Raw genomic sequence first — 16,646 nt, forward strand, 5'->3', positions numbered from 1 at the left:
ATAATGGATAAAGCCTGGCTTTGGTTCGAGTCCTTCTTGAGGGACAGATCTTTTCAAGTATTTGATGGAGGGACAGTGTCCATGAGTAGACCATTGAGGTGTGGAGTCCCACAAGGCTCCTCTTTAAGCCCTGCGCTTTTCAACATCTATATGAGGCCACTGGCTGAGGTTGTCCGTCCATTTTGGGTTAAGATTATTTCTTACGCGGACGACACCCAGCTGGTGGTCTCTTTGGCGCAGGAGGCCGACATGCCACTGTCAGGTGGGCTTAGAAAGTGCTTAGAGGAGGTAAAGGGCTGGATGTCTTCATCATCCCTCAAGCTCAATGGGCATAAAACGGAGCTGATGCTCCTGGGCCCCTCTAACCCCACTTTTTTCAACTCCCTGTGGCCCCCTGTCTAGGCACTCCCCCAGCACCCAAGGACAACATTAAGAGCCTCGGGGTGTGGCTGGATAAGACCCTTTCATTTAACATCCAGGCTACAAAACTTTCGGCTACCTGCTTTGGCCTTCTTAGGATGTTAAAGAAAATTCTCCCCCTTCTACCCATGGAGGCTAAGCAGGTAGCCATCCAGGGTTTGATACAGTCCCGTTTAGAATTCAACAATGTCCTCTACCTTGGTGCTCCAGAGTACACCTCTTGTAGACTTCAGGCAGTGCAGAACTTTGCGGCCCGTACACTGTTACAGCTCCCACTCAGACAATCAGCCAAAGCTGGACTGATCAGCCTGCATTGGCTACCAGTGCGTCAGAGAATCCTCTTCAAGGCCATGTGTATTGCCCACCAGGCCTTTTGGGACTCAGGTCCTATGATCACCCGTGACCTAGTAAAACATTATCAACCCAGCAGAAGCATACGATCTAGCCAGGCCTTTATGGCTATAGCTCCGAGAATAAAAAAGACAAGGTCTGGCGGCAGGACGTTCACCTATAATGCCTCTAAGACCTGGAATTTACTCCCCCTTCATCTTAGATCTAACCCCAACCTTTCTCTATTCCGAAAACAGTTAAAGACATTCCTGTTTAACCTCCCTCAGTAATCTTAGCTAGCTACTCTGTCAGGCCATCTCTGTTGGTTCCTAGCGCTTGGACGCCCCCGGGCAGCAATCGCACTTTTATAAATTCACTTTTCATTTCATTCATTTCATTTCATTCATTTGGCAAGGAATTTATTGGCAAAATGTCAATGATGGCTTGATACCAGCTCTGTCTTCTAAAGAAGGTCAAACTGTTTCTTCCACAAAGCGACTTGAGAACTGCTGTTCAAGGTCTTGTACTCTAACATTTGTATAGTGGTCATTCCATACTCCCTCGCCTCCCAGACTCCATACATGCATTGTTGTAACGAGGGACTGATGTTATTGGGTATAATGCAGCTGTAATTTTTTATTGACCGTGAACTAAGACATCAAAGCATTAACAAGGTCTGAACCATAAATGGCAGGAAACTGAAAAATATTTCTCCAAACATTTGAATTTACAATTTGCCATTTCACATAATGAACTTATACTTATAGTCTGGGCTTACTTCTTTAAATAGCACTGCATCAAATACATTAATAATCCATAGCCTAGTATCCTCTTCATTACTGGTTGACTTTAAGCTTGCCTTTGGCCATGTGCAGCCCTCCTCTGCCTTTTGGCTTTGTTTGCCCTATAGAAATTCCATATACGTATATACTTTCATACATTGATGGTAAAAAGTATTCCTTATTTCCCAACACTTCTGTAAATGGATGTGGGTCTCTGTCTGAAAATAGTATCCTAATTCGAACTTGACTTGTAAGGATCGCCTCTAGTGTGTATCCTCTTCTATACCAGAGGACAGGTTGTTATTTTTTTATTGACTTGGTGTAGGTTGTTTTGCTGGAACGCGAGGAATTTTTTGCCAATGTGCCATGTGATAAGGAAAGCCAGAAAGTGATTTTTAGGTTGTGTCTGCTTGACAGCACAAACTCTCTGTTATGAGAAGTATTATCAGCTTAAAGCAGGTTTAGATCCTTCCTATTTTATGCTATTGTTTGGGTCCATTATCACTTTCACTTGCTTGTTTCATATGCGTTAGCTTGTGTGGGCTTTACTTCCCGTTCATGTGTTTATCTCTGACATGAGCATGGATGTATTACTTGTTCTTTTCACTGTTCACTTTTCAGGTGCTAGTTTTTTGTAGTTGTTGAAGCTCTCCACAAGAGTTCATATGTTTTCAGCTGTCTCCATGATGTATTTTCGTCTTTGCCCCACTCTTTTCTCTTTCTCTACCTGAGTGCTTTCCCCCAATCTCCCTCCATGATGCACCCGCCCTGATGTGCTTCTTTCCCTGTGGTGAATCTGGCCCATGTGCTTCTCCAACCAGGTCCATATTGTGTTCTCTCCTAGCTTTGCTTTTTCCCTTTCTCCATGTTCCTTTCTCTCCTTTGCTTCCCTTCCCATGCCCTCCATGTTACTTCCACCACTCACACCCTGTGTCTTATGAGCCCCAGGCAGCTATGTGATCAACTTCTCTTTAGCGTATTTTGTACTACTTTGACTATGCAGTTTAAAATATATCTACATGTGTGCTTATAAGTTGGTATATTTGACTGCATACTGACTGTGAAAATCAATTAAAAACGATTTCTTTTCATGAATGACTTTCACCTTTGCACTGAAGCCCTTTAATTTGCATTGTAGCGAATGTGTTGAATATTTATTTTGCCTATTTACAATAACTGAAGAGAATATCCACTTCAAGTTGAAAAACATGTTTACACCCTGATATTAAGATGTATCTATATGGGTGTATTGATTGGTATATATATATTTTTCGACTATTCACATAATAAAACTGAACTGAAGCAGTAATGTGTGTATACAAAAAAGAATTGACAGTTCAAATGTCATATGCAGCTCACCATGGATGTCATTGGGGGCTTGCATTCACTCCTGTTAACTCCAGTAAATCCCACACAGATTGCGGAGAGGTTTTCGGTGGCCACACCCCCTTTCTCCACCACTCTGCAAATTCGCCTCCTGAGGCCATTATGAGGCAAGGGGATGTCATCCACCACTAGCAGTGTTCCAAAAGCACGATTGGAGAGTGGTGGAGAAAGGGGGCATGGCCTCCGACCACCTCTCAGCAATCCAGCTGTGTGGGACTTACTGGAGGTGACACAAGGTCTTGTTGGCCCCTAAGCCCCCCCCAGCAGCCAAGGGGACTTCATCCTCCATCCGGCAGTGTGACAGGAGCACGATCCCAGAGCGGTACAGAAAGGGGACAGGGTCTCCAGCGTCATGCTGGTACCATTTACTTTTTTCTAATTATAAACGAAGGGGGGCCATGTGGCCTCCTCCCCCGGGGACTGGCCACAATATTAAGTGCCCTGGTTCCACCCAGAGCACCCATTCTTTTGACATTGGGGATCCGGGGGGTGCCTGAAGGCCCATGTGGTCCCGGTCGGCTCCCCACCTCCTGCCGGAGGAGGCATTACTTCTGGACAGAGGGAGCTTCTAACATGCAGCTCCATCTGTTAAAAAGAAATTCTGCTCTTCTTCAAGTAAGCGAGAGCATTTTCTGATCTCGCTTACTCGAAGAGGAGCAGAGTTTGCTATGGTTTAGGTGGGGTTTGGCGGCCCCATGGCCATCTAGAGCTCCAGGAGGGGGTGCATGCATGGCCCTGATCCTTTGTTTATATTTGCCCAGTGTTGGTCCCCGGGGATGCGGAGGGTCTGCTTGCCCTCCTACATTTTATTAAACTAGAGCTCTTGGGAGATGGCGATCCCTGGTGCTGAGGGTGCCCACCAAAGGCCCCACCCAATTAAAAGGAAATAAGCCCAGGGGAGGTGGTGGTCCCCAGAGTAGGCTGCACGGGCCTCCCTGCATTATTATTTTAAGAAGCGTGTAGAGGCGGTGGTCCCCGGGGCGTAAGAAGCCCCAGAAGGGGTGGCTGTGTGCCCTCCCTCCTTTAGTAAAACAATGCCCCCAGGACCTTGCCCCCAGATAATGAAGGAAGCCTGGGAGCCCACACTTTGTTTATTTTTACCGTCCGGATCCATGGATCTTGCAGAAAAAAAGATGCTTTTTTTGACCCAGGGGTGTCCCAGTGGGACCCTCCTGGGAGGCCTAGAGGATCAGGGTGTTTCTATCCCGCCACCTTTTGTTCTTTTTTGTGGGACTAGGTTCAACCGAGTCTCAAGATGACTGCCAACACTGGTTGAAGTGAGCCAATCAAATTTTAGTAGTGTTTCAGTAGGCTGTTGGGCTCCCAGAGATCAATATTTTTGAAACTTAAATATCTCTGAAACTACTGAACGGATTTAGACCAAATCACAAAAAGCACGCTTTCTGGACCAACATATAGATATCTGTTAAATGTGGAGTAATTCTGTTCAGCGGTTCGGGCTGTAGTTGTGTTAAAAAAAATAAAAAAATACCATAGACATAACTCCAAATAGCGCAGCAGGAGGCAAAGTGCTGTACTTCAGAGGGGTTACATTTACTATTCACACTCCCAGACAGTGCAACTGTAGAGAAAGTGTTGGACTTCGGCAGGTTAAATTTACTATTTCCATTCCAAACTACCCAAAAAAACAAAAATATACTAAACAAATTCATTTAGTATTGCAAATTCATGTGCTCAATCATGGGCCCCATGTCTGTATACCCAGTTTCCATCCTTGTGCAGCTTTTAAGAAGTATAGGCTATATTCCAGATTGTAGACCTCATAAAATTTAGCTCTCCACATCTCAAAAGTAGGGGCATCCTTCTGTAACCAAACTGATGCAATGCATAACCTTGCCACTGCTGGGGACATAAAAGTTCAAGACCAGAATTTATATAGCACCTGTCCTTACATAATGGTGTCCCTGACCCATAGTAACATTACTTCTGATGAGATATTAATACCAACCCCCATAATCTCGGTCAGAAACCCTGCAATGTGTCTCACCAGTTGTGCTAGATGGGTGCACGCATAAAAAATATGTACTATGTCAGCCTCCTCTGCCCCACAGCGAAAGCATTTCCCATCATTCGTACCACCTCATTTTAACATTTTTGCTGGGGTATGATACAGACTGAATATAGTCTTATAATGTTGTGCTTTTAGCTTGGTGGATACTAAGATTTTTTTAGCCACATCTATAGCAGGCTCCATAAATGCCCTGTGCCACCCCAACCAACTGCTCCATTTAAGATTTTGGGCCATCAGGTCATCCTGCTGTGTCTCTAACAAACAATTGTATAATACACCTATCTTATCTATACGCCCTATAGCCTCAGCCACGGGATTAGACTTTACCCCTCTCTGCTTTTGACTTCTATATAAAAAGTAGGAACAACGTTCAAGGGACCAGAAATAGATTTGGCACCACCAGACAGGTCAGAACTCCCAGCAGTAGAGTTCAAGGATGCTGCAGGAGAAGTCTTTGTGTCCCTGAGACTTCTTAACAGGAGGGGAGAAGGCCTTGGATAATCTTCTTAAACAGGATACAGAAAAATAAAAGTTCAGTCCTTTCTACTGGCCACAGAAAGAAGCAGCAACTGCAGAACAGCCCAGAAAAGCAACACACAGCAAAGGGGCTGTACTCCTCCTAACAGCTCTTCAGCTCCCATTTTGGGGGGGGGGGGGGGTCCTCTTGATCCAGAAGTGCTCTTAAAGTGTGGAGTTTTATGTTCAATACTCATACCCATTTTGGCCTTTGAAGTAGGGATACTTCAAAGGAATTGTAGTGCACAAGTTCTTGTCCTGTCTGTTCTTGGCTTCAGACACACTCCAGAAGAGTGGATACAGCATTATGAGAGGCCAGTACAGTCCTGTGCAGGTTTCAGCTCCTCCCTCCACTGTAGCTTAGGAAGACCCATCAGCCTGGTGATGGGTCATCTAGCTAAGCAGGGCACACCTCAACTCCTTTTGTTTGACTATCTATAGTAAATGCAGGAACAGGCCTCAGTCAGTCTAAACTTGATGTTGATTCCACAGCAGGCAGAGGCCCAGGATGGTTAAACAAGACAATGCCCACTTCCCAAATTCCAAATCTCTAGCTGATCCCAATTGAAAGTTACACCTATAAAATGTAACAAGACAGTCTCAATGGTAGCCTATGGGAGAGCAGATACTTGCAATAACGAAAGCGAAATTGGCAGCATTTCACCATCAGGCTGTATACAGCACACCAGTACACGTTCTACCTTTCACATACACTGCACCCTGCCGATGAGGGTACCTTGTGCCTACCTTAGGGGGGGCGTACAGGTAGTAAAAGGGAAGGTTAGGGCCTGGCAAGTGGTTGAACTTGCCAGTTCGACATAAAGTTTTAAAACTGCACTCACAGTCACTGCGGTGGCAGGCCTGACAAGTTTGGAGTGAAGAGAAACGGACCCCCGCTAAGAAGTCACGGTTCCAAGGGCAGGGAAAGTACAACAGTGCAATATGAATCCCCTTGGCAACCAATTACATATAGCACAATATAAATATATAGGGCATAAGAACATGTAAAAAGAACTAAATGTTTCATGTATATTCACAGGTAATATAAAAGTAAACTGTTATCTCATATGTCACTTGTATATAGGGTATAAAGACCACAAAATTATTTTATGAAATTGTCTCACAATACATCTATAATACATTCAAATAGGGAATCAATGTTTCAAAATAAACATAGATATCAAAAAAATAAACATTCGTACATTTATACATATTAATCAAATGAAAAGACTAAAACAGGCTGAATCTAATACAATACACATAAAAACCAATTAATATGTACAAGTTAAAACTGAGATTGTGGCTTAACTCATCGTTCGCTGTTCATCTCAATCTCAATTCATCATTTAATGGTAATCATAATCATCTACTTTTTCACTGAGTCATGACTCAGTTGATATACAGAACACCAATTTATTTATTGTATGCCTAAATTGAACATGTAATATATTTCAGGAACTCACAACATTCAGCCTGTGGCTCTTCCTGATCTGAAGCTTACAGTTTATTTTATTTTAAGAATTTATAGAGCGCGACTGTCACCGTTGCAGGCATCCTGGCGCTAATAGAATCCAGACTACAGAAGGCAGCGAAGTATGCCTGGGGAGCGAAGGCTAGCCAGGGAAAAGCCAAGTTTTTACCTTTTCCCTAAACTGCATAAGTTCATTAGTGGCCCTAATCTCGATGGGGAGAGTGTTCCAGAGTCTGGATGCAGTCACCTGAAAGGATCTGCCACCAGTGCTGACAGTGCTGCTCACACAAGGTTTGGCTCATGGCAGTGCAAACCTATACACAGCACTGTGACTGCATTTAATTGGAACATTTTGAGCTGTGCTTGTTCCTTCCTCTGTTTTCCAAAAAACGTTTTATTGGAGTTTTTATTGCCGACAGATTTTACAAATAGAAGCCGCAACATATGCAGTTTTCCATCATATAGATACATTAAATTGCCATTGTGGTAAACTAGTGGATATGTAGAGTGTTTGGGCGTGTTGTATTGTCCTTCATACGCTTCTTGCATGTGACTGTGGGTGTTTGATCTGCAATGATGTGCTTGGTTGTTCGGATCTCGTCTGAGTAGTTCCGCCGCAGTTGTGGAAGTGTATTTTAGTTCATCAACTAGTGGGGATACCTTGTATGGTGGGATCAGGGGATGCAAGGATAGTGGGATGCAGGGCCGCACCTACTGGTGTACTACCATAGTCTGTGGTTTACCAGTGGTCGCTCCCTCATCACGGTTCATGGGGGCGACGCTTGGGTGAGGGGAGTTTGCTACTCTCGGGTGTGTGTGCGCTGGATAGGGTGGGTTGGGGGGTATTACGACACCATAGTGGTTGACTGGGAAGTTGTGGGTGTTTGGCTTAGCTTGCTTGAACTTGTGTAGGAGGGTTGCCCTTTCCAATGGGATTGGGTTACGACATATCCCCTTTACCTATTCGCTTCATCTTCTGTCGCGCCCCATTTTATGGTCGCTCCCCTCCATGCTTCTATCGGGTGACCCGTAGGGGAACACCAGTGCATTGTGATGTTGCATTTTCCTAGGAGTATAGCTAATACTGCAAATCCAGTTTCTATTTTTTGCTTTTTTTGGTGTTTACATATACCTAGGGCGCACGCCTTCCATGCATTAAGGTTTGTCAGGCCTGTGATTGCTTGTAACATGGTGTGTATTTCGTTACAGTAAGGCTGTAGATCAGGGCATGCTAAAAGCATATGTATAAATATAGATCTGGGCTGGTAGCAGTGGGGGCATTTGAATTTCTCTGAAGCCGCTTTGGGGTGAGGTATGCTTTGTTTAGTATGTTAAATTAAATATTCTTGAAGCGTTGGTTGTGCTAGACTTTCTTATGGTGATCTCGGGCTGTGAGCCATTCCTTGTCTTGAAGCGCCCGGCCGAACTCCCCCTCCCACTTCTCTCTGAGTTGTGTTAGTGGAAAAGCAATCAGCGTTCTGATGGATTTAGGTGGTGCCCTGTAATCATATTTAATATCACATGTAGAGTGGGGTGCTTCTGTGGTTCTCCATCCGTTAGGTCCCACGTTTTCCTACAGTCGGAAATGAGCTGCCTATGCAGGAGTAATTGTCCCGGGGGAGACCACTCCCCTCTACTAGACTCTCAAAGGTGGCCAATTGGCCCTCCGTAAATACGATTCCGCTTTTGTGAGTGCATATTCTGACCAGACATGCATGTTGTGGGCAGTGTAGTGATCTCTCCCCGTTGTTCCTTCCTCTGTTGATACAAAATGCACCATACAGAAAGCAAGTGTAAAGTAACTTGTGCAACTCTTACACACGCCAGCCAGGAGAAAACCAGTCCCTGCACTGGACGCAGGCCCATGTCTGGCAAAAAATATATGCTCAATGCTTACCAGACCTTGCAATGTCTTTAAACTTAACACACCATCCTTAAGATATGGCTCTAAAATGTAAAATAATTATGAAGGAGAAGAAAGAAGATTCACAATGCTAAACATACATTACCTTGGGTGGTCTTCCTACCAGTCCACCTCCTTAGCCAAACTAGCCTGGCTTCTTTTAAGATGTGGCCAAGACCAACACAGTGAAACATCCAGAGGCCTTCTTCTAACCAAGATGTTGCTTTAGTGTGCCAGCTATTTTGCTGTACCGCACCATACTTGCTGTCACTAATGGTCGTATCGCCAACAATATGCATATTAATTCCTCTGCAGGCTTCTCCCTGTTCTGAGGGAAAGCAGAAAAGGTGTCAGAAAATAATACATCTCTTAGTCCATTGCTTACTTGGTATCTTGAGATAAACAAGGAAAGATTATTGACCACCATTAACGTTTTATCAGCTACATTCAAAATTAAATGCGATCCAATCATACTTGTTGAGAAGAGCAGTTTGAGTGTTGGCGAATGAAACAGACACTGATGAAAAGTTAGTATGACAAGTAGGAGGGAGCGGATAATGAGGAAGAAAGAAGAAACAAAGAATTCACAATGCAAATGAACGAACTGAGAAAGGAAATAAGGACACATTGCTTTATCAGCACTAGAAAAAAACTATCCCCTTGATTTCATACTGTGAAAAAATGTTAACACTAAAAGCCACTTATTACAATTTTTTGCAAACACTTGACATTATAGTAAAAGCGCAATTGGAATTGACAACGAATAGAATATGTTGTTGAAGTAGCACTTTATGTTTTTGTCACTTCAGGATCAAATATGTGAGCATTTCATTGGTTAAATTCTCAATTGCTTACAACGGCGGCTCATTTGTATTTCAGAACTGGGAATCAATTTTGATCACATTTGGCAAAAGACATTGACAGTTCTAAACCCTCTGAAGCCAGCAGATGGCAGCATCATGAATGAGACCGATCTGACTGGGCCCATGTTCTTCTGTTTGGCCCTTGGAGCTACACTTCTACTGGTATTGTATGGGAGGGATTCGATTACTCTCTGCTGATGTACTACTAAATGAGTGGTGTGTGAATTTATTTATTGCCTTATTACTAAAATTCATGCTTTCATAATATTTTATGTCGCAACTCAGGAGCTAAATAAATCATGGAGCAATAGTTCAGATACATGTTCAAAAGTGAACGTAGGTTTAGAACCAGTGGCGGCTGGTGACATTTGAAAGTGGGGGGCGGGGGGGGGTATTTGAAATACCAGCCATCAACCTCCAGCCTGGACCCGGGATTAGCATGCCTAGAAACGCTGTGGTATAAAATGGATAAAAAAAATTGGTTGCTAGTACAACTGAATGTAATTCTATCCACACACAACAACGTCTTTGCCCCTGTTCTCAGTCATATTCCTTTAATCCATTGGCTCTGGAGCTCTTTTCCTGGATTCACCAATCACCAGCAACACTCTGACACCAAGAAGCACCCATAAACAAGTAAAGAGTGTCCTATGGTTATATTACACCACATAAACGGAGCAAAAGGAAAAGTATATAAACGGCCTGATTTAGGCTGTTTTTTTGTGAAAGCCCTCACTCACCACCTGGTGATGACATGCTTCATCATCGGGCTCCACCAAAGAGACCGAATGTCTCTTTGGTGTGCTACAACGCCAGGTCTACTGCGGAGCCGGTTCGTGAGATTTAGGGCGTGTTTTGTGCAAAACTAAGCTAATGAGTGGTGAGGGAATTAAAAGTAGTCTGTAGTGTATCAACCGGAACTTTATTCTATGATCACTAAAGACAGTATTTAAAATCAATGTGTCTGGAAGCAGTTCACATTTAGTTGAGTGGTGGTTTCCTAAATATCAGTCAAGAAGCACCTGCCATGTTGTGTTTCCAAATTGTGCACAAGCACTGAAATTGAATCCCTTTACTCCTTTATAAAATAAAATAAAATGCTAATCATTTGAAAATACACAAAAAATTAGACAGCAGGCCCTTCTACGGTTTTTCAAATATAACTAAGGGATGGGGATGTTTGGAAGAAAGTGACACATGTACTTTCTTCAGTGCAAATATGCACAGCTAGGCAGCTTTACTAGGTGAACTCCGTGATTTCTGCAAACTTTTGAATACATGAGCCCAACAGTTAATAAGAAAGAAAAACACTTCAAAAGGCACCCAGACTAATCGTAAAAATTTGCGTCGGATTTCGAAATAAGCATTCAGGGAGTTTTTCCGAGATGTTACGAAGTCAGCTTTTAGGTAAAATGATGGCAATTCATAATTTGTTGTGTACTTGATTTGAAAAGCGTTTTCCGAAAAACCCATTAGCTGACAAATGTACCAGGCGCAGAAAGGAATTTCAAAACTGTTGCAAAGGTTCATTAGAACTGCATATTAGTCATGCGAAGGATTAGTTGAGATAAGTTATGCCCCAGGGGCCCCTTAAACCAATGGTCCATCATACCTGTTCCAGGGCTGAGCTCCCACGGCCGCGCGCACGTCTGTTCTGGAGACTCTTCCAATGACTGTTCAATCTAGGAGCATTGTGTAAATGTCTCTTCATTGGTAACATGGTATGGAACGAAACGGGGTCTGGGATTGAGCAAATTTAAAAGCTAATCACCCTTTTCTGTGCTCTTGCTCCTCTCATTTAATATCTTTCTGGCATATTTTCCCTGTCCGCGCAATTGTGACTGTGTTCTAATGAGACAAGTACCGCGAGGCTCGAGCTCCTAACAACTGGCTCACTCATTTAAATCTACGATACGCCATTTTAGAAACTCGAAAAGAAAAGCCTTGCATATTCATGGGGCAATTGAAGTCCACGTGTGGCACACTTGGGAAATGAGTTACTTTCTTTAACATGTTCATGGTATTTTCACAGACAGCTGAAGAAACGGAATGCAGAAAGCACCCTCACCCGATGCAAATATAACTGCCCCAAAAGAAAACATTTCACTTTATCTTACCAGGCCAGCAGAGTTTCCTTAAATTCCCCAAGTCGTGCTGTGCTTTCGTTTACCGTGGCTGTGCAGGTGCGCCTTTCTTCCAACTGGTGCCTGCTGTAGGTCACTTTAGGTCGGGAGTTCGGGACTGGTCTGTAGCAGCTTCATGATGTCCGACTGTCCGTCCGTTGCACGCCATAAAGCGTCAGCCAAGCCAACACCATGTCAATGTGCTGATAAATTCCAGAATCAAAAATTTGCTAGCATTCGCGACAAGAATTTTCAATTCTATTAAGGACACGGAGGCGAGGATTATGCTTCTCAATCTTTACTGCATAAAACACAGCAGCCAATGAAAATGGATATTTTCACAAAAAACAGTAAAACAAACTTCATTTCCCATGAGTACACATGAGTATAGGCACGCCCCCATAGTCCATTAGAACCCCTTGCGTGCTCCCATCATCCTCTTTCTTTGAGGCGAAACAAGTCCAACGAAACTTGAGCATTCGCAACTCCTCCAACGTGGAAGAACAACTTCAGGTCAACATCCTGACATCCGACGTCGATCAATCCAACTTTTTATCAGATCCTGAAATAAAGGAAATAACACCACCCTAATCACTGAATAATTGGGTGGGCAAGCTTATTACATACTGTACATTAAGCCGGGTGGGATAATCCTCGCCTCCGTGTCCTTAATAGAATTGAAAATTCTTGTTGCGAATGCTAGCAAATTTTTGATTCTATTACAGGACCGGAGGCTTCAGATTATGCTAGTTTAACGCTGAGTAAATACCACTGAAGTAATATCTCCCACTGGCTTATAATAAAACGTTTTAAACGTTGATTCAGAAGACCAATCTGCACAACGCATGATATCTTGGATACTTGATCCCAAACCATATGATTTTGACGCCATAGCGCCTCTCACTGAATGAGCACCAAAGATCTGTGTATCAACACCTGCTTCTTTCATAATGAAGCGAAGCCATCTGGCAATAGTGGCGGCCACCACAGGTTTAAAGGGCTTTTGAATAGCAATCAACAACTGAGTACAGCCCTGCAGCCGCAAGGCCTTGGTACATTCCTCGTTGGTCTTCAAACATTGGACCACACATAATTTTTCATTTTCACGGAAAGAATTGTAAGAAATATGTCGAGACGATGTTTTAGTACGACCTGTAATATGGAAAGAAACCCCTTCCGGGGTAAACACTCTACCTGTTACGTCGAGTGCTCTCACATCCGAAGACCTTCTGCAAGACGATAAGCAAAGCAACATGGCCAATTTCGCCAACAATTGCTATCTAGACAGGAGAGCATTGGTCGGCCATCTGTTGAATAACGAGATCACTAAAAAAACGTCCCACAACCCGGTATACTTGGGTTTGGGAGGATTAGCCACCCTGATTCCTTTCAATAACTTGCAAACTACCGGGTGCATGCCTACCGGTTTCCCATCTACCTGAGCATGCCCCGCCGAGATAGCGGAACGAAAATTATTGACCGAACGGTACGCCAAACCGTCGGCAGCTTTCTCCGACAGAAAGTTCAAAACTTGGGGTAACTCTGCCTCCACGGGATCCAGGTGTCGTCCCACACACCAATCCACTCAGTTCTTCCAGGCCGCTGAATAACGTTTCCTGGTGGAAGGAGCCCATGCCTGCTTGATGAACTCGGCAGTTTTGCTCAAAACTCCCGGCAACTGCCACTGTTCCCGGAAAGCCTCCATGCCATCAGCGATAGCCTGCCCTCCAACAGCAATGGATGCTGTTCCTGACGAGGGCCCTGCAACAACCACTTTGAGTCCGGTAGTAACCGTGGACGATTGCGGCTCCACTGCAACAACGTGGGAAACCATGCTTGTGACGTCCACCACGGAGTCACCATGACTATTTCCGCCCTTTGTCTGATCACTTGAGTCATCACTCTGGGAATCAACAAGAACGCGGGAAAGGCATACTGAATCCCCTGAGACCAATCCTGCAGGAAGGCATCGGTCGCTGCCGCTATCGGGTCCAGTCTCCAGCTGAGGAACCGGGGAATCTGATAAGTCAATCTGGAGGCACATAGGTCCGCCTGAAAAGGACCCCAAATCGCTTGTAGCCAGTGGAATACTTGGGGAAGCAGCTTCCAGTCGCTGTGATCCCTTAAATGTCTGGAATTCCAGTCTGCCACCTGGTTGGCCTGTCCTGGAATGTACTCTGCTATCACCGAGATTTGATTCTGGAGGGAATAGTGCCAAAAGTCTTTGGCTATTTGGACTAGAAGTGACGCCCTCGTGCCGCCCAACTTGTTGATATACCTCACTGCGGACACGTTGTCCAAACGGAGGAGGATGCAACAAGATGTCTGCTTCGGGGATAACGTGCAAATGGCAAATGACCCAGCTAGCAGTTCTAAACAGTTTATGTGAAGTTCGAGCTCTTGTGTTAACCATCTGCCGCCTGTGGAAACCTCTCCACAGAGCGCGCCCCAGCCCCACCTGCTGGCGTCTGACTCGATTATTATCTCTGGCTGTGATCCGAAGATAGCCCTGCCGTTCCAGGCGTCCACGTGGCCTAGCCACCACTGAAGCTCGGTTCGGACCTCCTCTGAAAGGGGAACAGAGTCCGTGTACGAGAGTCCCCTCTGAAGATGCTTGATCTTCAGGCGCTGGAGGGCCCTGTAATGCAGGGGCCCCGGGAATATCGCTTGAATAGATGATGCCAATATCTCCACTACACAGGCCAGCGTCCTCAGCGTGACCATTTGCTTGTCCAGCAACTTCACAATCTCCTTTTTTAAATCCCTCAATTTCGCTTGGGGTAGACACAGTTGCGCTGTCTGGGAGTTGATCGTGAACCCCAGGAATTCTATTACCTGTGTCGGGACCATCACCGACTTCTTTAGATTTATCACAAACCCTAAGTCCTGGAGCAGCGAAGTAGTCATGATCAACTGCTGCTGCAGGATGGACTGGCCCTGTGCCATGATCAGGATATCGTCTAGATAAATGATCAGTCACACTCCTCTTTCTCTGAGATAGGCTACCACCGGTTTCATCACTTTGGTGAAGCACCAGGGAGCCGAGGAGAGACCGAAAGGAAGGGCCAAGTATTCGTAACATTGGCCGTTCCAGAGAAAGTGCAGGAACCTGCGGTGTGGAGGAAAAATCGGTATAGAAAGATATGCATCCTTGAGGTCCAGACGGACCAACCAATCTTTTTCTTGCAACAAATCTGCTAACAAATGAATACCTTCCATTTTGAAAAGTCATATACTGGTTGAACTCTTTGAGGTTGAGCACAAACTTGTTGCCACCCCCTTTCTTCTGGACAATAAAGACATTGCTGGAGAAACCGCGAGGGCCTCTCTGACATTGAGCAATCGCGCCCTTCTTCAGCAAGTCTGCCACCTCTTCGTCTATGAAATTGTGATCTAGTTGGGAAAAATGGAGAGGTTGCGCTTGTGCCGGGTGAGAGTAGAACTCCAACTGAAACCCCTGAATGGTCTGCAGCACCCAAGCGTCCGGAGTCAAGGCTTGCCACTGTGGCAGACAGTGCTGCGTGCGCCTCCCCAATGGAAGTAGAGAGACATCTGCTACACTCACCGGTATTCTGGTTCAACTTGAAGCTCGCTCTGTTGTTTACCGACTGGAAACGTCCTTTGTTAAATCTTCTTCTAGATGGATAGAAGGTGCCACCGCGGGTGGAGTCCCACTCTCCACGCCCGTGACCAAAATCTCCTCGTTGGGAGCCTTGCTGGAAACCTCGGCCTGATGAGCGACCCCCGCCTCGCCCGGCCCTGTTGAAAACCCCCTGAGTGAGGGCGCGTTTGATTCCACTCTGTGCCTTATCCAAGGCGGTGAATGTCCCCACATACTTAGTGACATCTTTGACGAAACGGTTTCCGAACAAAAAGCCCCCAGCCAGAGGGCCTGGTTCAGCTTCAGCAAGTTCTGTTAGGTTACTGTCCATCCTGAGCAACAAAGACTTGCGCCTCTCCGAAGAGATTGCGTAATTCGCATTGCCTACCAGGCAAACAGTGCGCTGAGCCCAGCCTGCCAAGATGTCCGGATCCACAGGAGTTGCCCCTTCCTTGGCCACCATGGCCATCTCTAGGATTTTCGCCAGGGGCCCCACAACGTCAAGCATTTTATCTTGGCATCCCCGCCAAGCCCGGTCTAACCCCCGTTTGGGGTCCTTCGAAAACTTCCTCAAAAGGGTTAACATGCTGGCATCTATCTCCGGAGTGTCAGCCACACCGTCCGGGATATCTGGACGCGGACAATCCGACCGCAACCGGTTACGGACCTCTCTATTGAAGCTCTTCCTGAGGTTCTCGTGAAGGTATTAAGAGACCGCCTGCGGCGGGACCCAGTCCGAAGACAGAGGGTGTACTATGTCCGAAGGGTCAAAGTTAAAGGTTTTGACAACCTTGTCCTCCGCCGTCTTGGGGGTAACCTTAGCCTTCTTGGGAGGAAGAAGTTGCTCCACCGAGGTGTCAGTATTGGTATCCGTATTTGTGGTGGTGGTATCAGTGTCCGTTGGAATAGGCCGTTTATTCCTCGCTTTTCCACCTGTATAGGGCGGGTCTAATGCCCCTCTGGCTGGTAGGGAAGCCATGGATTGCTCATGCGGCCATTGCGTCTGCTCGGCCGAACCTGTGGCGGAAGAAGGAGAGGTTGCTTGCTTTCCTTTTTTCTTCTTATCATATCCGTGCGTTTCGCAAAACCCTCAAGTTGTTTCCGTAAGGGGCATAGGCCCACCGCAAGTGCCTGCTGCACTGTCTGAGGGACCTGTGTCTCCATGGCTCGATTGACGGAAGCTTGGACCGAGGCATCCAATGCTTCCACAATGTTGTCC

General features: G+C 45.4%; 1 protein-coding gene across 1 annotated transcript in view; it reads left to right on the top strand.

Moving 5' to 3' along the window:
• Nucleotides 1-16,646, top strand: part of YIPF7 (Yip1 domain family member 7) — a 279,885-nt gene that overhangs the window by 80,987 nt on the left and 182,252 nt on the right. Inside the window, exon 3 of the mRNA XM_086963882.1 lies at nt 9,720-9,865. Coding sequence (XP_086820008.1) covers nt 9,720-9,865 — 146 coding nt within the window. The remainder of the gene's footprint in view (nt 1-9,719; nt 9,866-16,646) is intronic.

The sequence above is a fragment of the Lissotriton vulgaris genome, chromosome 3_1, assembly GCF_964263255.1.
Source record: "Lissotriton vulgaris chromosome 3_1, aLisVul1.2, whole genome shotgun sequence".
In the NCBI taxonomy this organism is placed as follows: Eukaryota; Metazoa; Chordata; class Amphibia; order Caudata; family Salamandridae; genus Lissotriton; species Lissotriton vulgaris.